Below are 22076 nucleotides of genomic sequence, written 5' to 3'. Positions count from 1 at the left end.
TTGGTCCATTGGGTAGCGGCGCACCTGGGGTCAGATCAATGGAGTGCTTGACTTGACAGTGCAGAGGAACCCCTGCCGGGGAGGTGAAGATGTCTTTGTACTCCTCCACAATCTTGTCCATTTGTAGCTGCCGTGCAGAGGGACCTCGTTTGGAGGCCGCGGCCACTGTCTTCTTCTTCCCTTGAGGGCGTATCATCAGGAAAACAAATTTCCTGGTTTTGGAAATGATCTTACTGCATTGTTTTGCAGTAATCAAAGAGATGGCGGCAGGTGGTGGTACCTCTGGTATCCTGAACAACTTATTTCCCAATGTAATAATAACAGCACGGGGCCTTGATTCATACACAGCATGTCGCTTCCACAAGTATGGTTGTCCTAGTAATACATCACAAACTTCAAGGGGAGCAATGTCACACAATACCTCATCCGTGAAGGGCTTGATGTTGTATGGAAGGCGACACTGCTGGCTCACGCGAAGATCTCGCCCTTGGTAAAGCCACCCAATGGTGTATGGTTGTGGATGTGCTGTGGTCGGTAAGCCCAACCGCTTCACGACCTCTGCCGAAATGAGGTTCTTTTGACTCCCGCTATCAACAATGAACTGTATCGGGGAGCCCTTGACCCACATCTGGGAGTGGAAGAGACGCTCCTCCTCCTCTGGATCTTCGGGTTCATTTTTCTGGATCTTTGCGGTAGCAACAGTGGCGCTGGGATCCGCATCAATGATCTGCTTCCCTTTTTCATACCCCTTATCGGGTTCTGACTCAGAGTCGGAACATGCATCTGATTCTGAAACCTTTAGCTCAGCCACCAGTGACTGTTTGGCCCGACACTCACTTGTGTTGTGAGTGGAGCTCTTATGGAACTCGCACCATTTTCCAGTGTCCTTTCTCGGCTTCGCGGCGTTGCTCTTTGCTTGCAGCTTCAGCTGGTTGTCTTGGGCTGTCCCGCCTTGGCTTTGTCCTTTGTTCTGTGGTTTAGGGGCACCTTTCCCCTGCTTTGGATTCGCAGATCCAAAGTCTCGCTTCTTTTGTTTAAACTTCTGCTCGACTTTGACGGCATACCGGTATGCTGCGCCGAGCGAGGGGATGTTTAGGAACTGTATTTCTTCCTGGATGTACTTGTGCAGGCAGCCACGGTATTTGAGTATCAAATGTTGCTCCGAATCCTTGATACCCAACTTTGTGCGAAGGGTATGGAAAAGATTGGTGAACTCCGGCACATCTTGGTCCCTTCCCTGCCGCAGCGTGGTCCACTTTATGTATTCATCCTCATAGCTTCCGACAGGGTAGTACTGCTCCTTGATGGCATCCCGGAACGAATCCCAGGTGGGTGCGGCTGAAAATAGTGAGCCAGTACTTTCATCCTTCTGCTCGCAGTAGGTTTCCCACCAGTCCTTGACGTGGGGGGCTGCTTTGAGAAGAGCAAAAACAATCTTTTCCCGACTCGAAAATTCATGAACAGAAAAATAACCCTCTAGCAGATTTAACCATTTATCTACGGCATCGGCGTCTATCTGACCCTCGAATATGGGGATTTCAAAATTAACTTGTACCTTAAAGGGTGTGGCGTTTCCAGAGGAGCTGCTGGAAGCCGATGCGCCGCTTCTGGGTAGCCGCTGAAGGATCTGCGCAAAGCTGTCCATCATCGCGTTCCGTTGTCGCTCGAGCGCTTCTTCGAGCAAGATTTTGATGGGATCTCCTGCCCCCTCGTCTTTCTTCTCGTCCGCCATGGGAGGCCGTCGGGATTTGCGAGGCTGGTCTTGCAAAGGTTCAACCAGTTCAAGCCCTAACTCCTTATATCCCGACCTTGTTGGGGACATGCAAAGAAAAACAGAGAAAAAGCAGACCGCTCTGATACCACTGATCCAGATTTAAACAGGAACGCAACAAATTACAGAGATAACCATATACACAAAGATGCAGCGGAAATAATACTTCATTTCATTAATGGAAAATACTGACATATGCTTACAAACAGAAATGGCAATAAACTAGCTAGGGCGATGGTAGCTTATCTCTGAGAAGAGATGTGATGGCTACATGCCTCTGAACTGTCTGAACTGTATTACAATGAGGCTCGAAGGCCTATTTATTGTTGAGAAACAATGGAAAACCCTTCACATACCGAAACCTAACCCTAGAAGATGAAACGCCAAATTGTGGGCCCCGTTTGGGTAAATTGGTACATCAATTTCCCGGGGTCGTAACTTTGGCATACGATCTCCGTTTGACGCGTACGATAGCTCGTTAGAAAGATCTATCCGAGTACTACCACTTTGGGAGGCAACATAGGGCTCGGTCGCCCCAGAATTCCAAAAAAACGTCGTTTAGGGCCTCAAAACGGCTCCGGAAGTTCAGGACCCGAAAAACTGCTAAAAATAGTAAACTGTGCTACAATTAAGGAAACTGAAAATGCTGAGAAAGACAATGGTGGGGGTCCAGGTGGACCTGGCAGGTGGCCACCAATATCCACCTGGATCATTCCTCCCCCCTTAGGAAGCAATGGTCCCCATTGCGTTGAGCTCCTCCATGAGATGAGGAAACCTCTGCTGAACTTGTTCCCTGGTGAGCCACTTGCCCTGCTGAAGGAGTTGGCCTGCTTTGACAACTCGATACAGTTGGATATGCTGTTGGCGAGTGTTCTTGATCTGTGTGTCCATGATCCGATCAGTTGCAGCTTGTTCCATGCAATCTGGATTTAATTCTGTGGGTTTGAGCTGTTCTGCAATGTCGGATGTGTCTAGCAATGGTGGAAAGTATGGCCGAAGGCGGTCCACATTGAACACTGGGTGCAGGCCAAGGAATGGGGGAATGCTGAGCTCAAATGCATTGTCTCCCATAGCCTTAGTAATGGTGTAAGGACCATATCGAAGTGGTCTCAATTTCCGATAGGCTCCAGTAAGGCGTTCCTTTTGCAAATGCAACCAGACTTTGTCGCCCACCTGAAACTTGTGTGGCACCCGGTGTTGATCATGTCGCTGCTTGTACTTGGCATTTGATTTCTCAAGAATGTCATGGACCTGCTGGCGAATATGTTGGATGCGCTCAATGAAGCTGGTGGCCTTATCTGTTTCGGACTGGACATGAGCTGAATTCATGTGAGTAGCTGCAAGTGGCATGGCCACATCAATGGGGCATAGTGGCTGGAATCCTAAACCCACCTGAAAAGGGCTATGGCCAGTGGAGCTGTGAAGAGCTCGGTTGTAGCTGTGCTGAACATAGGGGAGGCTCTCGTCCCATGTGCGTGGATGCTTTGAGTTATACATGCGCAGAATGTGCACAATCATCCTGTTGACAACCTCTGTCTGGCCATCAGTTTGAGGATGGAAGGCTGTGGACTTCGTGAGTTTGGTGTCCAGCATTGACCAGAGACTGGACCAAAATGTGCTGAGAAACCGACTGTCCCGATCTGAGATGATAGACTGTGGGATCCCAAAGTGCACCCACACTCGTTCAAAGAAGAGTTTAGCAGTGGCTTCTGCTGTGATATTCTTCTTGCAGGCCATCATAATGGCCATCTTTGAGAACCTGTCGACGACCACAAAAACACAGTCATTTCCATGCTTAGTGGAAGGAAGGCCTGACATGTAATCCATGGAGATGGATTCCCAAGGTCGACTAGGGGTAGGCAACGGGGTATAGAGGCCTTGCTTCTTAATGGTCGGTTTGGCAATGGCACAGGCAGTACATGATCGGATGTACTTCCCAACATCCTGTCGAAGATTCGGCCAATAGAAATAGTTTTGCAGTACTGCCACTGTTTTCTCGACCCCGAAATGCCCAGCAGCCCGACTGTAGTGTGCTTCCCAAATCATCTTGGCACGCTCGCTTGAAGGAACACAAAGGTGACCGAGGTGGCATAATAGGGCATCCTGGAGGTGAAAATCTGCAACCTGCCGACCCTCCAAGAGTGTCTGGTATGTGTGGCCGAATTCTGGGTCGCTTTTGTAGAGAAGTGGCCAATCAGAAGTCTCGTGCCCGCAAGAGTTGAGCACGGTGGTTAGCGCCATGATCGGTGGTCGACTGAGGCAATCTGCAACATTATTGGTGCTGCCCTTTTTATACTTGATATTCAAGTGAAACTGTTGCAGGTATGTAGACCACTTCTGATGGCGATCATTCTGCAATTTCCCTTGGGTCTGTATGAATTGCAGAGGTCGGTGGTCTGTGTGGATGACCGTTTCCTTCCCCAAAATGTAATGCTTCCATTGTCGGCAGGCCTGTACAATGGAATACATCTCTTTATCATAAGTGGGGTACTTCCGGACTGTGTCTGAAAGTGTTTCACTGTGATATGCCACTGGATGTCCATGTTGAGTAAGGACTGCCCCAATAGCATAGTCAGAGGCATCTGTCTCGACCTCAAATGGTTGTTGTAAATCTGGTAACGCGAGCACTGGTGCCGTGCAGAGGCGATCCTTCAACTCCCTGAATGCCTTCTGTTGAGATTCAGACCAAAAGAATTTTGCTTTCGCCCCGCCCTTGGTGACTTGACTCAAGGGCCAAGAAATATGAGAAAATCCCAACACAAACCTGCGGTAGAAGTTGGCAAGACCTAGAAAGCTGCGGAGCTCTGTTAGAGTGGTTGGAGAGGGCCAATCCCGAATGACTTGGACCTTGGCTGGATCGACATGCACCCCCTGTTCATCAATGATGTATCCCAGATACTGACCTCGGTCATGCCAAAAGTGCATTTCTCCAAATTGGCACATAGCTTGTGTTGCCGCAGTGTTTGGAGAACCTGTCGGATGTGGTGGAGGTGCTCTTCCCAACTCTGGCTGAAGATCAGAATGTCATCCAAGTATACTACTACAAAGGAGTTGGTGAATGGCCGCAAGATGTCATCCATTAGCCTCATAAAGGTTGCAGGAGCATTCGTCAATCCGAAAGGCATGACCAACCATTCGAAGAGGCCCTCCTTGGATTTGAAGGCAGTCTTCCACACATCTGAGGGTTCAATTGGTACCTGGTGATATCCTGACTTCAGATCGATCTTGCTGAAATATTTCGCCCCCTTTAGTTGGTCTAGGAGGTCATCAATCCGCGGGATCGGGTACCTATTACGGACAGTGATCTTGTTCAGCGCCCGATAGTCAATACAGAGTCTCCACGTCCCATCCTTCTTCTGTACCAACACTATCGGGCTCCCACAGGGCGAAGAACTCGGACGGATGTGACCTTTCTGTAGGAGCTCCTGAATCTGCCTCTTGATTTCATTGTTCTCCAGAACGGAGCGCCGATAAATTGGTCCATTGGGTAGCGGCGCACCTGGGGTCAGATCAATGGAGTGCTTGACTTGACAGTGCAGAGGAACCCCTGCCGGGGAGGTGAAGATGTCTTTGTACTCCTCCACAATCTTGTCCATTTGTAGCTGCCGTGCAGAGGGACCTCGTTTGGAGGCCGCGGCCACTGTCTTCTTCTTCCCTTGAGGGCGTATCATCAGGAAAACAAATTTCCTGGTTTTGGAAATGATCTTACTGCATTGTTTTGCAGTAATCAAAGAGATGGCGGCAGGTGGTGGTACCTCTGGTATCCTGAACAACTTATTTCCCAATGTAATAATAACAGCACGGGGCCTTGATTCATACACAGCATGTCGCTTCCACAAGTATGGTTGTCCTAGTAATACATCACAAACTTCAAGGGGAGCAATGTCACACAATACCTCATCCGTGAAGGGCTTGATGTTGTATGGAAGGCGACACTGCTGGCTCACGCGAAGATCTCGCCCTTGGTAAAGCCACCCAATGGTGTATGGTTGTGGATGTGCTGTGGTCGGTAAGCCCAACCGCTTCACGACCTCTGCCGAAATGAGGTTCTTTTGACTCCCGCTATCAACAATGAACTGTATCGGGGAGCCCTTGACCCACATCTGGGAGTGGAAGAGACGCTCCTCCTCCTCTGGATCTTCGGGTTCATTTTTCTGGATCTTTGCGGTAGCAACAGTGGCGCTGGGATCCGCATCAATGATCTGCTTCCCTTTTTCATACCCCTTATCGGGTTCTGACTCAGAGTCGGAACATGCATCTGATTCTGAAACCTTTAGCTCAGCCACCAGTGACTGTTTGGCCCGACACTCACTTGTGTTGTGAGTGGAGCTCTTATGGAACTCGCACCATTTTCCAGTGTCCTTTCTCGGCTTCGCGGCGTTGCTCTTTGCTTGCAGCTTCAGCTGGTTGTCTTGGGCTGTCCCGCCTTGGCTTTGTCCTTTGTTCTGTGGTTTAGGGGCACCTTTCCCCTGCTTTGGATTCGCAGATCCAAAGTCTCGCTTCTTTTGTTTAAACTTCTGCTCGACTTTGACGGCATACCGGTATGCTGCGCCGAGCGAGGGGATGTTTAGGAACTGTATTTCTTCCTGGATGTACTTGTGCAGGCAGCCACGGTATTTGAGTATCAAATGTTGCTCCGAATCCTTGATACCCAACTTTGTGCGAAGGGTATGGAAAAGATTGGTGAACTCCGGCACATCTTGGTCCCTTCCCTGCCGCAGCGTGGTCCACTTTATGTATTCATCCTCATAGCTTCCGACAGGGTAGTACTGCTCCTTGATGGCATCCCGGAACGAATCCCAGGTGGGTGCGGCTGAAAATAGTGAGCCAGTACTTTCATCCTTCTGCTCGCAGTAGGTTTCCCACCAGTCCTTGACGTGGGGGGCTGCTTTGAGAAGAGCAAAAACAATCTTTTCCCGACTCGAAAATTCATGAACAGAAAAATAACCCTCTAGCAGATTTAACCATTTATCTACGGCATCGGCGTCTATCTGACCCTCGAATATGGGGATTTCAAAATTAACTTGTACCTTAAAGGGTGTGGCGTTTCCAGAGGAGCTGCTGGAAGCCGATGCGCCGCTTCTGGGTAGCCGCTGAAGGATCTGCGCAAAGCTGTCCATCATCGCGTTCCGTTGTCGCTCGAGCGCTTCTTCGAGCAAGATTTTGATGGGATCTCCTGCCCCCTCGTCTTTCTTCTCGTCCGCCATGGGAGGCCGTCGGGATTTGCGAGGCTGGTCTTGCAAAGGTTCAACCAGTTCAAGCCCTAACTCCTTATATCCCGACCTTGTTGGGGACATGCAAAGAAAAACAGAGAAAAAGCAGACCGCTCTGATACCACTGATCCAGATTTAAACAGGAACGCAACAAATTACAGAGATAACCATATACACAAAGATGCAGCGGAAATAATACTTCATTTCATTAATGGAAAATACTGAAATATGCTTACAAACAGAAATGGCAATAAACTAGCTAGGGCGATGGTAGCTTATCTCTGAGAAGAGATGTGATGGCTACATGCCTCTGAACTGTTCTGAACTGTATACAATGAGGCTCGAAGGCCTATTTATTGTTGAGAAACAATGGAAAACCCTTCACATACCGAAACCTAACCCTAGAAGATGAAACGCCAAATTGTGGGCCCCGTTTGGGTAAATTGGTACATCAATTTCCCGGGGTCGTAACTTTGGCATACGATCTCCGTTTGACGCGTACGATAGCTCGTTAGAAAGATCTATCCGAGTACTACCACTTTGGGAGGCAACATAATTCCAAAAAAACGTCGTTTAGGGCCTCAAAACGGCTCCGGAAGTTCAGGACCCGAAAAACTGCTAAAAATAGTAAACTGTGCTACAATTAAGGAAACTGAAAATGCTGAGAAAGACAATGGTGGGGGTCCAGGTGGACCTGGCAGGTGGCCACCAATATCCACCTGGATCATTCCTCCCCCCTTAGGAAGCAATGGTCCCCATTGCGTTGAGCTCCTCCATGAGATGAGGAAACCTCTGCTGAACTTGTTCCCTGGTGAGCCACTTGCCCTGCTGAAGGAGTTGGCCTGCTTTGACAACTCGATACAGTTGGATATGCTGTTGGCGAGTGTTCTTGATCTGTGTGTCCATGATCCGATCAGTTGCAGCTTGTTCCATGCAATCTGGATTTAATTCTGTGGGTTTGAGCTGTTCTGCAATGTCGGATGTGTCTAGCAATGGTGGAAAGTATGGCCGAAGGCGGTCCACATTGAACACTGGGTGCAGGCCAAGGAATGGGGGAATGCTGAGCTCAAATGCATTGTCTCCCATAGCCTTAGTAATGGTGTAAGGACCATATCGAAGTGGTCTCAATTTCCGATAGGCTCCAGTAAGGCGTTCCTTTTGCAAATGCAACCAGACTTTGTCGCCCACCTGAAACTTGTGTGGCACCCGGTGTTGATCATGTCGCTGCTTGTACTTGGCATTTGATTTCTCAAGAATGTCATGGACCTGCTGGCGAATATGTTGGATGCGCTCAATGAAGCTGGTGGCCTTATCTGTTTCGGACTGGACATGAGCTGAATTCATGTGAGTAGCTGCAAGTGGCATGGCCACATCAATGGGGCATAGTGGCTGGAATCCTAAACCCACCTGAAAAGGGCTATGGCCAGTGGAGCTGTGAAGAGCTCGGTTGTAGCTGTGCTGAACATAGGGGAGGCTCTCGTCCCATGTGCGTGGATGCTTTGAGTTATACATGCGCAGAATGTGCACAATCATCCTGTTGACAACCTCTGTCTGGCCATCAGTTTGAGGATGGAAGGCTGTGGACTTCGTGAGTTTGGTGTCCAGCATTGACCAGAGACTGGACCAAAATGTGCTGAGAAACCGACTGTCCCGATCTGAGATGATAGACTGTGGGATCCCAAAGTGCACCCACACTCGTTCAAAGAAGAGTTTAGCAGTGGCTTCTGCTGTGATATTCTTCTTGCAGGCCATCATAATGGCCATCTTTGAGAACCTGTCGACGACCACAAAAACACAGTCATTTCCATGCTTAGTGGAAGGAAGGCCTGACATGTAATCCATGGAGATGGATTCCCAAGGTCGACTAGGGGTAGGCAACGGGGTATAGAGGCCTTGCTTCTTAATGGTCGGTTTGGCAATGGCACAGGCAGTACATGATCGGATGTACTTCCCAACATCCTGTCGAAGATTCGGCCAATAGAAATAGTTTTGCAGTACTGCCACTGTTTTCTCGACCCCGAAATGCCCAGCAGCCCGACTGTAGTGTGCTTCCCAAATCATCTTGGCACGCTCGCTTGAAGGAACACAAAGGTGACCGAGGTGGCATAATAGGGCATCCTGGAGGTGAAAATCTGCAACCTGCCGACCCTCCAAGAGTGTCTGGTATGTGTGGCCGAATTCTGGGTCGCTTTTGTAGAGAAGTGGCCAATCAGAAGTCTCGTGCCCGCAAGAGTTGAGCACGGTGGTTAGCGCCATGATCGGTGGTCGACTGAGGCAATCTGCAACATTATTGGTGCTGCCCTTTTTATACTTGATATTCAAGTGAAACTGTTGCAGGTATGTAGACCACTTCTGATGGCGATCATTCTGCAATTTCCCTTGGGTCTGTATGAATTGCAGAGGTCGGTGGTCTGTGTGGATGACCGTTTCCTTCCCCAAAATGTAATGCTTCCATTGTCGGCAGGCCTGTACAATGGAATACATCTCTTTATCATAAGTGGGGTACTTCCGGACTGTGTCTGAAAGTGTTTCACTGTGATATGCCACTGGATGTCCATGTTGAGTAAGGACTGCCCCAATAGCATAGTCAGAGGCATCTGTCTCGACCTCAAATGGTTGTTGTAAATCTGGTAACGCGAGCACTGGTGCCGTGCAGAGGCGATCCTTCAACTCCCTGAATGCCTTCTGTTGAGATTCAGACCAAAAGAATTTTGCTTTCGCCCCGCCCTTGGTGACTTGACTCAAGGGCCAAGAAATATGAGAAAATCCCAACACAAACCTGCGGTAGAAGTTGGCAAGACCTAGAAAGCTGCGGAGCTCTGTTAGAGTGGTTGGAGAGGGCCAATCCCGAATGACTTGGACCTTGGCTGGATCGACATGCACCCCCTGTTCATCAATGATGTATCCCAGATACTGGACCTCGGTCATGCCAAAAGTGCATTTCTCCAAATTGGCACATAGCTTGTGTTGCCGCAGTGTTTGGAGAACCTGTCGGATGTGGTGGAGGTGCTCTTCCCAACTCTGGCTGAAGATCAGAATGTCATCCAAGTATACTACTACAAAGGAGTTGGTGAATGGCCGCAAGATGTCATCCATTAGCCTCATAAAGGTTGCAGGAGCATTCGTCAATCCGAAAGGCATGACCAACCATTCGAAGAGGCCCTCCTTGGATTTGAAGGCAGTCTTCCACACATCTGAGGGTTCAATTGGTACCTGGTGATATCCTGACTTCAGATCGATCTTGCTGAAATATTTCGCCCCCTTTAGTTGGTCTAGGAGGTCATCAATCCGCGGGATCGGGTACCTATTACGGACAGTGATCTTGTTCAGCGCCCGATAGTCAATACAGAGTCTCCACGTCCCATCCTTCTTCTGTACCAACACTATCGGGCTCCCACAGGGCGAAGAACTCGGACGGATGTGACCTTTCTGTAGGAGCTCCTGAATCTGCCTCTTGATTTCATTGTTCTCCAGAACGGAGCGCCGATAAATTGGTCCATTGGGTAGCGGCGCACCTGGGGTCAGATCAATGGAGTGCTTGACTTGACAGTGCAGAGGAACCCCTGCCGGGGAGGTGAAGATGTCTTTGTACTCCTCCACAATCTTGTCCATTTGTAGCTGCCGTGCAGAGGGACCTCGTTTGGAGGCCGCGGCCACTGTCTTCTTCTTCCCTTGAGGGCGTATCATCAGGAAAACAAATTTCCTGGTTTTGGAAATGATCTTACTGCATTGTTTTGCAGTAATCAAAGAGATGGCGGCAGGTGGTGGTACCTCTGGTATCCTGAACAACTTATTTCCCAATGTAATAATAACAGCACGGGGCCTTGATTCATACACAGCATGTCGCTTCCACAAGTATGGTTGTCCTAGTAATACATCACAAACTTCAAGGGGAGCAATGTCACACAATACCTCATCCGTGAAGGGCTTGATGTTGTATGGAAGGCGACACTGCTGGCTCACGCGAAGATCTCGCCCTTGGTAAAGCCACCCAATGGTGTATGGTTGTGGATGTGCTGTGGTCGGTAAGCCCAACCGCTTCACGACCTCTGCCGAAATGAGGTTCTTTTGACTCCCGCTATCAACAATGAACTGTATCGGGGAGCCCTTGACCCACATCTGGGAGTGGAAGAGACGCTCCTCCTCCTCTGGATCTTCGGGTTCATTTTTCTGGATCTTTGCGGTAGCAACAGTGGCGCTGGGATCCGCATCAATGATCTGCTTCCCTTTTTCATACCCCTTATCGGGTTCTGACTCAGAGTCGGAACATGCATCTGATTCTGAAACCTTTAGCTCAGCCACCAGTGACTGTTTGGCCCGACACTCACTTGTGTTGTGAGTGGAGCTCTTATGGAACTCGCACCATTTTCCAGTGTCCTTTCTCGGCTTCGCGGCGTTGCTCTTTGCTTGCAGCTTCAGCTGGTTGTCTTGGGCTGTCCCGCCTTGGCTTTGTCCTTTGTTCTGTGGTTTAGGGGCACCTTTCCCCTGCTTTGGATTCGCAGATCCAAAGTCTCGCTTCTTTTGTTTAAACTTCTGCTCGACTTTGACGGCATACCGGTATGCTGCGCCGAGCGAGGGGATGTTTAGGAACTGTATTTCTTCCTGGATGTACTTGTGCAGGCAGCCACGGTATTTGAGTATCAAATGTTGCTCCGAATCCTTGATACCCAACTTTGTGCGAAGGGTATGGAAAAGATTGGTGAACTCCGGCACATCTTGGTCCCTTCCCTGCCGCAGCGTGGTCCACTTTATGTATTCATCCTCATAGCTTCCGACAGGGTAGTACTGCTCCTTGATGGCATCCCGGAACGAATCCCAGGTGGGTGCGGCTGAAAATAGTGAGCCAGTACTTTCATCCTTCTGCTCGCAGTAGGTTTCCCACCAGTCCTTGACGTGGGGGGCTGCTTTGAGAAGAGCAAAAACAATCTTTTCCCGACTCGAAAATTCATGAACAGAAAAATAACCCTCTAGCAGATTTAACCATTTATCTACGGCATCGGCGTCTATCTGACCCTCGAATATGGGGATTTCAAAATTAACTTGTACCTTAAAGGGTGTGGCGTTTCCAGAGGAGCTGCTGGAAGCCGATGCGCCGCTTCTGGGTAGCCGCTGAAGGATCTGCGCAAAGCTGTCCATCATCGCGTTCCGTTGTCGCTCGAGCGCTTCTTCGAGCAAGATTTTGATGGGATCTCCTGCCCCCTCGTCTTTCTTCTCGTCCGCCATGGGAGGCCGTCGGGATTTGCGAGGCTGGTCTTGCAAAGGTTCAACCAGTTCAAGCCCTAACTCCTTATATCCCGACCTTGTTGGGGACATGCAAAGAAAAACAGAGAAAAAGCAGACCGCTCTGATACCACTGATCCAGATTTAAGCAGGAACGCAACAAATTACAGAGATAACCATATACACAAAGATGCAGCGGAAATAATACTTCATTTCATTAATGGAAAATACTGACATATGCTTACAAACAGAAATGGCAATAAACTAGCTAGGGCGATGGTAGCTTATCTCTGAGAAGAGATGTGATGGCTACATGCCTCTGAACTGTTCTGAACCGTATTACAATGAGGCTCGAAGGCCTATTTATTGTTGAGAAACAATGGAAAACCCTTCACATACCGAAACCTAACCCTAGAAGATGAAACGCCAAATTGTGGGCCCCGTTTGGGTAAATTGGTACATCAATTTCCCGGGGTCGTAACTTTGGCATACGATCTCCGTTTGACGCGTACGATAGCTCGTTAGAAAGATCTATCCGAGTACTACCACTTTGGGAGGCAACATAGGACTCGGTCGCCCCAGAATTCCAAAAAAACGTCGTTTAGGGCCTCAAAACGGCTCCGGAAGTTCAGGACCCGAAAAACTGCTAAAAATAGTAAACTGTGCTACAATTAAGGAAACTGAAAATGCTGAGAAAGACAATGGTGGGGGTCCAGGTGGACCTGGCAGGTGGCCACCAATATCCACCTGGATCAAGAAAAAACTAAGGCGACCTTAGAGACTTGGTACCTGGTTGAAGGAGGTCCAAGAGAGGAGTTGAAGCTTCAAGCTTTGGAACCTAAAACATGATGTTGTTGAAGGTTGGAAGGACGCTGCCAATTGGGGTATCCTTGAGATGGTGGGTGGCCAGTGGGATCCTTAAGATAGACTCATGAGTCTGACTTCCTAGGCTAGACTAGAAAGGTCTTGAGGCCTCTGGACAAATATGATTGGGTCACTGTCAAGTAACTGTTCTGGGAAGAAACTAGCTTGAGGGGGAGTCCTATTGTGCAGACACAACACTCATCAGTTGGGTGGAGCACTCTTTTTCCTGGTGATTTTGTGACTAGGCCAGATTAAAGAAAAGATCAGTATTTCATATTGTTGTGTATTATTATCTCATGATTAGATGTTTCTATTTGTTGATGAATTGGTGAATCTTTTTCAAACATAAAGAAATTGTAATGAATATATACCAACTGTTATGATTTGAGTTGATTTAAAAAAAAAAGAAAAAGAAAAAGGAAAAACCCTTTGAACCTAGGTTAGTTACCAGACCTAGCCAATTAACCAGCAGCCTAGAGAAATAGTCCTGAGTTCAGAAAAGAACGCTCGAATAATTCAAGCAGGTCCTGGGGTGGGGTCTCACTTATAAATTCTAGATTAGCTAGAAACAAAAAAGAAGGGATATAAATAAGATATATCAATTATTACAAAGTTGAATGTTGGCAAATGAATTTTATAACATGAACCCTGTAAGTAAACAGGTCATATAATGCTAAACTATTATAGCAGTGACCATGTTTCATACTAATACAACCCAAAACAAGCATTATGTGCAAGACAGTTACAATAGTGACAATATTGTATAGCTTCTATGGCAAAACATTCATAGAGAATGGGAAGTAAAATTCAAAGTAAAATTATATAAATATTTGTTGGTGATAAGGACAAGTGAAAAAGAAATTATCAAAACTATTTAAGGTAACAATTTATCTAATAAAATTCATACATTATGAGGAAAAGAAGGAACAATAGTTAATACATAAAAAGATAATTTACTCTTAGGCCATGGACGAAGTAAAGCGATAGTGTATTAGATAGTTTTGCCACACATTCTTTTTAATAAAATAATGAAGGGTAATTACAGATGAACAAATACAATTTACTCTTCGTTGCTTGCCATAATAAATTATGAAAACCTTATGAGTTTTTGTATAGGGCCAGAGAATCGTGGCTATGGCACCAATATAGTTCTGAACTATAACCCAAGTAAAAATTAATGTACAAAATACTTATTCCAAAGAAATTCTAGTCGGAAAACTAAACACAAGACTCATAGACACCTGGAGACAAGCAAGAGTTTGATATTAAAACCTGCAAAACTCACAATGTTGCAACTAAATTGGACCCTTGGAAATCAAGAAGAGAGCCTCACCTGCAAGGCCACCAAGTTAAATTCTGTCAGATTATTGAATGAAAATAAAATAAAATAAAACAAGGGTATGAGGAATGGGTCTTTACCTGTGAAATCAGTACATGAAGTGAACCTTTTCTATAGTCGTGTATAAAAATTAAATCAAGGTGTATAAAAATTAAATCAAGGTGAAGAAATTAAAGTGGGATTAGAAAATAATAACCACTTCAATAATTATTTGGGATTTTAAAGTAAAAACAAATATACTGGTAAATTACCCTAGCTATGGTGAGAATGTTATTACCTAAAAAGGGGTAGCATCCCTGTACAGCTATGGCTACACAGGTTTTCCCTGGAATATATATATAGTTTTCCTTTGTAATATACTATAGTTTTCCTTTGTAGTGCAAGTTGTTAGGTAGGGTAGTCTACCTAGTTTGTGTTGCAAATTCCTTTATTTCTTAGTTAGATTAGCTAATTAGATAGATTTTCATTTGTATTTATGTTTTGCAAATAAATATTTGGATTTTTTTTCTTTCTACATTGAAATATAGAAAGAAATTTACTAAAAGTATGATACTATATATATATATATATATATATATATATATATATATGTGGCGCATTAACATCTAAATATTTTATTTATGGTTGAGAGTAAGAGTAAAAATCTCTCACATGTTTTAAGTTGTTAATGCCAATAACAAACTAGGCAATCAATATGCTTATTGATATTTTATATTGCATTTAATTAAAAATAAGGAACTAGGTATATTCATTTTTGTTTTTAATTATATTTCACATTGCTTTTTATTTAAAACTATTTCATTTTTATTTTAGTTTTTAAAAGAGACATGCCAATTCAAAATATACCAAATATATATATAAAGGAGACATGCCAATTCAATTTTCTAATTCTAAGATGCATATTTTGAATTGGCATGTATCTTTTAAAATTATATATATATATTTAATGAAAAAATAATATTACTTTTATACATTAATAATTCTTTATAATTTTTTAAAATATAAAATTTATTTAAATAATTTTTCTACCTTACTAATTAATAAAAGTCACAATATCAAACTATTACCGAAAATTAAATTTTTAAATAATACTGACATTTATAAATAAATAAATAAAATCTAACTGTTCTATTATTAAAAAAATAAATCTGATCATTAAAAATAAATAAATAAATCCATAATTTAGTAACCATCCATTAGTGAGCGAAGGCTTTTAAATTAAAATAAGCCTCTGACTTTCACAATTTAGTAACCATCCATTTAGTGACCGAAGGCTTTTAACTTAAAATAAGCCTCTGACTTTCACAATTTAGTAACCATCCATTAGTGACCGAAGGCTTTTAAATTAAAATAAGCCTCTGACTTTCACAATTGAGTAACCATCCATTAGTGAGCGAAGGCTTTTAAATTAAAATAAGCCTCTGACTTTCACAATTTAGTAACCATCCATTAGTGAGCGAAGGCTTTTAAATTAAAATAAGCCTCTGACTTTCACAATTTAGTAACCATGCATTAGTGACCGAAGGCTTTTAAATTAAAATAAGCCTCTGACTTTCACAATAAGTTTGGATGACGAAGGCGATACGAATATAATTGATATAAAATGTTTGAGTACGACCTCCACCTCCGCCTCCGTTAAGCATAATTCCAATCATCAACCATTTCGCTGGGTATAGACAGCTTAGTGACAATGACGAATCTATAACGTGCCTGAAAAGACAATGACTGATCTGCAATCGGGATAAGGGTTGCCAAATTGAGGTGTGAAAATTGTCTTATTTAATGGGTATGTTTGTTGTGAAATTCTAATTTTGTTGCTCACTTTTCTTTATTCTTTTTCAGATCTCTGTGGCTGTCAATTGGGGAGTCATCACTGGGTTTGCTTTCATGTATCTGTTCTTATTTATCTATTTTTCAGGTTTTGTATTTATGGTCCAAATATGTTATTTTTGGATGATTTTGGGTTAATTTTTATTATTTAAACTGTGTATTTGATTTAACATCTTCAAAATTTCTTAAAACTAAAATTTATAACTCAAATTGTAATTCTAAAAAATCTCTTTTAAATTATAAACAAATTAAACCAAAAAAAATAATTAAAGAAAATATATTTATGCTTTCTTACACGTTCTTTATACGAAAGAAAATTTGTTGTGTTTTTTCTTTAAAATAATGTGAAAATTTTTTACTGTTGAAACGCTTAATATGTAGCAGAGCTGGGAAGCATAGTCGGACCGGTGGCCTTTGATTTGATACTAGTGCTACACCACGGCATGTAGTGAAGTCAGATAATCTTGCAGCTAATAGGTAAATAGCCATGGCGTTTTGGAGAATTTTGCAGCATGTTCGCAACGTTTTGGTGACTTGCAGCGTGTTTTGTTTCTCTAGGCTATGGTAAGCCTTCCGCTCGTTCGTTAATATTTGTCAAGTAATTGGTTTATGAAGTTACTCTTTATTTGTGGTCTAACAGATTCCGTTTGCACAGGGATTTGAGTCATGTATTTGCAGCTGGAGGAGGAGCTGCAGATCATAGTCGAGGTTATCAAGTGTTTCTAAGCTTTAGAGGCCCCGATGTCAGAAGTGGCTTTCTCACTCATCTGTATGACACCCTCAAGAGCGCAGGCTATAGCGTGTTTCTCGACAGCAAAGAAATAAGGATTGGAGACGATATAGGTGCTGCAATAAATCACGCAATAGAGGTAAGTCAAATATTTATTATCATCTTCTCCCCCAGTTTCGGAGAATCCCCGTGGTGCCTTGGAGAAGCCGCGCTGATTGCTCGCCGACTTCAGAGTAATCGGACAGACAACGTGCCGGCCGTCGTCATTCCTGTGTTTTATAAACTGAGTCCTTCCCATGTTCGGGACCCCGATCATTATGAAAGTCCATTTGCCGAAGCATTCCAAGAGCATGAAAGCCGTGGGGAAAACAGCCAACAAGAAATCGATGAATGGAGGGCTGCGCTCCGTACAATATCTCATCGCCGTGGTCTGTTGCTCCAGGGAGACGCCAACGGGTTGGTTTTCATCTACTCTTATCTATTTCGCTCTGCTTATATTTCGGAATAAACTTGTATTAGTCCTTGCCTCACGAACTATAGGATTTGCTTAGCAGTGAAGTTGCGCTGACTATATATTAAACTGCATCTTTATATGGATTGTTGATTCCCCAAACAGAAATAGACGCGGTCAATTATTTGGTAGCGTGCCTTTAGATCAGACATATATTCAGAGAATCAGCTATCGATTTAGAATCGGAATATTCAGACATTAAACCCTAAAAACTATAGTATTTGCTTCGCAATCAAGTTACCTTAACTATAGCTTAAACCCTTATGTCAACGCACTAAACCCTGGTTTACAAAAGGAGAACATAATTTATAATACAAACTTATGTTGCAGAGTTAGTAAAACCCTTATTTATTCATAAGCTTATTTTTAAACCCTTCCATTTGCAGAAATGACTCCAAGTTGGTGAAGCGCATAGTTAAAGACGTGTGCAATCTGAGACGGACCGCTCGCTTTTGATGTAATACAAGTGCTACACTGTCGCATATCTTCTTCCTAATAATGGCCATGGCGTTTTTGGAGACTGTTGCACACGGTTTTGCGCGTTTTGGAGACTTGCATCGTCTTTTGATTCGCTGGGTTATGTTACACGTTCCTTTGTTCGTGAATATTTCGATGATTATGTCAGAAAAGTTTTAGTTTGTCCCCTGAGATTCTCTTTTCACAGGGATTTGCCTGCAATTTAGAAAGTTGATGTGCTGTATCTTCTTCTAAACAAACCTGCAACTTTACAGAAGCAAGAAGTTAAAAGTCTACGTTTTTTAATAGAACATATACATACATTTTCTCCTTTTACTTATGTGCTTTTTCTTTTTACTTATCATATGTATGTTGATGATTCTTAACTGTCGGGCCGGTGACTTTGAACTTATCGGATACCTCCGCAATAACAGATTTTGGATTGTTAGCAAACACTTTAAAATCTTATACAAATCAAATTATAAATTAATTGTATATAATGATAAGTATGTTGATGATTCTTAACAAAATGTTATAGAAATCAAATTATAAATTAATTGTATATAATGATATGTATGTTGATGATTCTTAACTGTCAGATTTTGAATGGTGAGTTAATGCTTTTAAATCAAGTTGTTTTTTAAAACAACTCCCTTTAAGATATTATACCAACCAAATTATAAATTAATGGTATATAATGCTGTACAAATCAAATTATAAATTAACTATATATAATATTGTACGAATCAAATTATAAATTAATGTATATAATATTGTACACATCAAATTTTAAATTAACATATTTTTGACTGTTAGGTAACACTTTAAAATGTTATACAAATATAAATTAACATATTTTGAATGGTTAGCTAACACTTTAAAACGTTACACAAATCAAATCATACATATAATGTTGTACAAATCAAATTATAAATTAATTATAAATTAATGGTATTTAATGTTTTACACATCAAATTATAAATTAATTATAAATTAATTGTATATAATGGTGTACAAATAATTATAAATTAATTGTATATAATGGTGTACAAATAATAGAATTAAGGTAGAATTAAGGGGATATAGGTTTTAAATAAAAATAAAAAAGTTGTTTTAAAATTTTAAATAGATTTTTATGATTATTTTTAATTGGTTGATGGCTATAATTATTTCACTGTAAATAAAAAATAATTTTTAAAATTTCAAAATGCAAAATGTAAAATATTTTTTTTTAATTAGTTGTTGACTATTTTTATGTGATTGTAAATTGAATAATTATTAGATATAAAAATTATATTAAAAATAAAAAATCTAAAGTAAATTATATTCACTTAATTTTTATAATAATTTAGGTTATGTTATAATACCATGTATTAACACCATAATTTATTTCAAAATCAAAATATTTTATAAATATTTAATTTAATACTTATAATATAACAACTAATCTGATTATTCAATTTGATAAAACAAATATACTATTTCACTTAATAAAATCCATATTTTATAAATGCCACACATCATAAATAATACAATAAAAATAATTTGATACCTAATCAATATTAATTTTTAATATTATATTAAAATATGTTTAGATGATGATGATTATGGTGGTTAACATCCACTGAGACCAAACTTTGGTCTATCGGACCTAAAGAAACAAATTATTTAGTTTGATTTACTAATTTATTCTTGTGCTCAAAAAGCTTGGAGAGAATCCTCCCGAGCTCACTGTAAGAATTATTTAGTTTGATTTACGATTTGATTCTTGTGCTCAAAAAGCTTGGAGAGAAGCCTCCCCAGCTCACTGTAATTTTGACAACGTAAAAGACTAGGAAGGTCAGTATTGCAACAAAGATTTTGAAAGTGAGATCTAATGTGGTTGTAAGCCAGGCACTCTAAGAGGAAGATTTTCATCCTCGATGTCCGTATTCTCACAGAGATGGGAGAACCTTTCCATCCATGGTGTTTTAGGAACTGCCCAATGACCCGTTTCACTATGGAGCTCATGAGAGTTTGTTCTAATATTGGCTATATTAACTTTCTTCTTTGAGCTAGTTAAAACAGAGAGATACTTCTGATCTTCTAAGGTGGGGTTGATGACTTTCTTATAAAATCTTAATTTTCTTTTAGCTGCTAAATCTTTCTCACACCACATTCTTTCTTTGAACTTAGAAGTAACAATATTTTTAATGTGTATTATGGTTTAACCAAGCCCTGGTGTCTTTATACCAACCTCGTTTGAGCCTTAGGTGGTTTTGACTATAATTTAAAGCTAGCTTAGGAAGTCTATGGTCTCCTATGTTATGTTATTGAGTTTGTGCTTGTACAATAGAAGCCTAGTCATAGTTAGGCTCTCGATAGGGGAAAGACTCACTTCTACAAGGAGAATAAGATAGGGCGTGTTGCTTTTGAAGTTATACGTTATAAAACACTTATGGATTTGCTCAATCTTTCTCCAAAATTTTATATATTTTATATATATATAAATTATTTTTTATATTAAACTATATATAATTACTATTATTATTAATAAACAATATATATAATTACTATTAACATGATCTAAATTATCAATTACCTTTTGCATACAAAGCAGTATCACGCAACAGCGTGTAAAGCAATATTAAGCGTTAACGTTAGATATTATATGATTGAAACAAAATATTTATATACTCTTTATTTTTTTAGTTCCATTTATAAACACGTTAAGAATGATTTCATCTTATCTTGCAACGTTATATTTAAATTATTAATTATTTTTTATATTAAACTATATATAATTAGTATTATTAATAAACAATATATATAATTACTATTAACGTGATCTAAATTATCAATTACCTTTTGCATGCAAAGCAGTATCAAGCGATAGCGTGTAGAGCAGTATTAAGCGACAACGTTAGATATTATATGATTGAAACAAAATATTTATATACTCTTTATTTTTTTAGTTCCTTCACTCTAAGAATTATGTCATCTTAACTTGCAACTTTATATTTAAATTATTAATTATTTTTATATTAAACTAATATATATAATTACTATTATTATTAATAAACCATATATATAATTACATTAACATGATATAAATTATCAATTACCTTTTGCATACAAAGCAGTATCAAGCAACAGCGTGTAAAGCAGTATTAAGCGACAACGTTAGATATTATATGATTGAAACAAAATATTTATATACTCTTTATTTTTTTTTATTCCATTTATAAACACTTTAAAGCAACAGCGTGTAAAGCAGTATTAAGCGACAACGTTAGATATTATATGATTGAAACAAAATATTTATATACTCTTTATTTTTTTTAGTTCCATTTATAAACACTTTAAGAATTATTTCATCTTATCCTGCAACGTTATATTAAAAGCCTTTATTCTTATTATGAAGCATTAAAGGATATCTTAAATTCTAATTTTATTCTTCTAATTTTATTAATCAATTTTTGGTTTTATTTTTTTGTTTTTCTATATATTAATTTAAATATGTAATTGATTTTTTTAAGTTTCAAAATATTATATGTAGTTGTTTTTATTTAAAAATTAAATTAATAATTTAAATTATAAATGTTAAATATTCATATTGTTTGAAAATTTATTTTATATATATATTAAAAATTTCTATAATATTTAAAAATAATAATTTATAAATATAATTTTTTTTTTTTTCTAATAATATATAATTAGGAGAGATGTTATTAAATGATAAAGTAGGAGATGTATCTAATATTGATATAATTTATAAGAAAGATATATAGATATCTAAGTTTTATGATGATGATGATGATGGTTAACGTCCACTTAGAATAATTAAGCGTGACATACCTAACCGCCGCTTCACTTTGAGGAATGGGGTAAAAAGATTATCTATTGCTCTCCTTTGTACTTATTATTATTATTATTTGTGCAACTCTCAAACCCCCTCGACTCTAAACTTAGATACCTCCCATCATCATCATTATTATTATTATTATTTGTGCAACTCTTGGACCCCCTAGACTCTAAACTTAGATACCTCCCATCAGAATCTGTCTGTTTGGCTGACGTGTCATGTTCTGAGACCCTTCAAACACATGGAGATTTCGTGTGTAGGTCTTCCCTAGAATCCGACCCATCCACTGACACACCGC

The 22076-nt window shown here is 41.1% G+C and overlaps 1 protein-coding gene across 1 annotated transcript; it reads left to right on the top strand.

Moving 5' to 3' along the window:
* Positions 1-16724: 16724 nt before the first annotated feature.
* LOC149207652 (toll/interleukin-1 receptor-like protein) lies at positions 16725-17475 on the top strand. The gene is made up of 2 exons (XM_089398104.1): positions 16725-16801; positions 16893-17475. Exons 1-2 carry the CDS (start codon positions 16725-16727, stop codon positions 17473-17475), a joined length of 660 nt encoding a protein of 219 aa, XP_089254230.1.
* The last annotated feature ends 4601 nt before the right edge of the window (positions 17476-22076 follow it).

This window comes from Pinus tabuliformis, chromosome 1_2 (genome assembly GCF_031772625.1).
Source record: "Pinus tabuliformis cultivar Carrire ecotype Pingquan chromosome 1_2, CPIR1, whole genome shotgun sequence".
NCBI lineage: Eukaryota > Viridiplantae > Streptophyta > Pinopsida > Pinales > Pinaceae > Pinus > Pinus tabuliformis.
The sequence above is the reverse complement of the archived record's forward strand: the minus strand, read 5'-3'. Positions and strand labels throughout refer to the sequence as shown.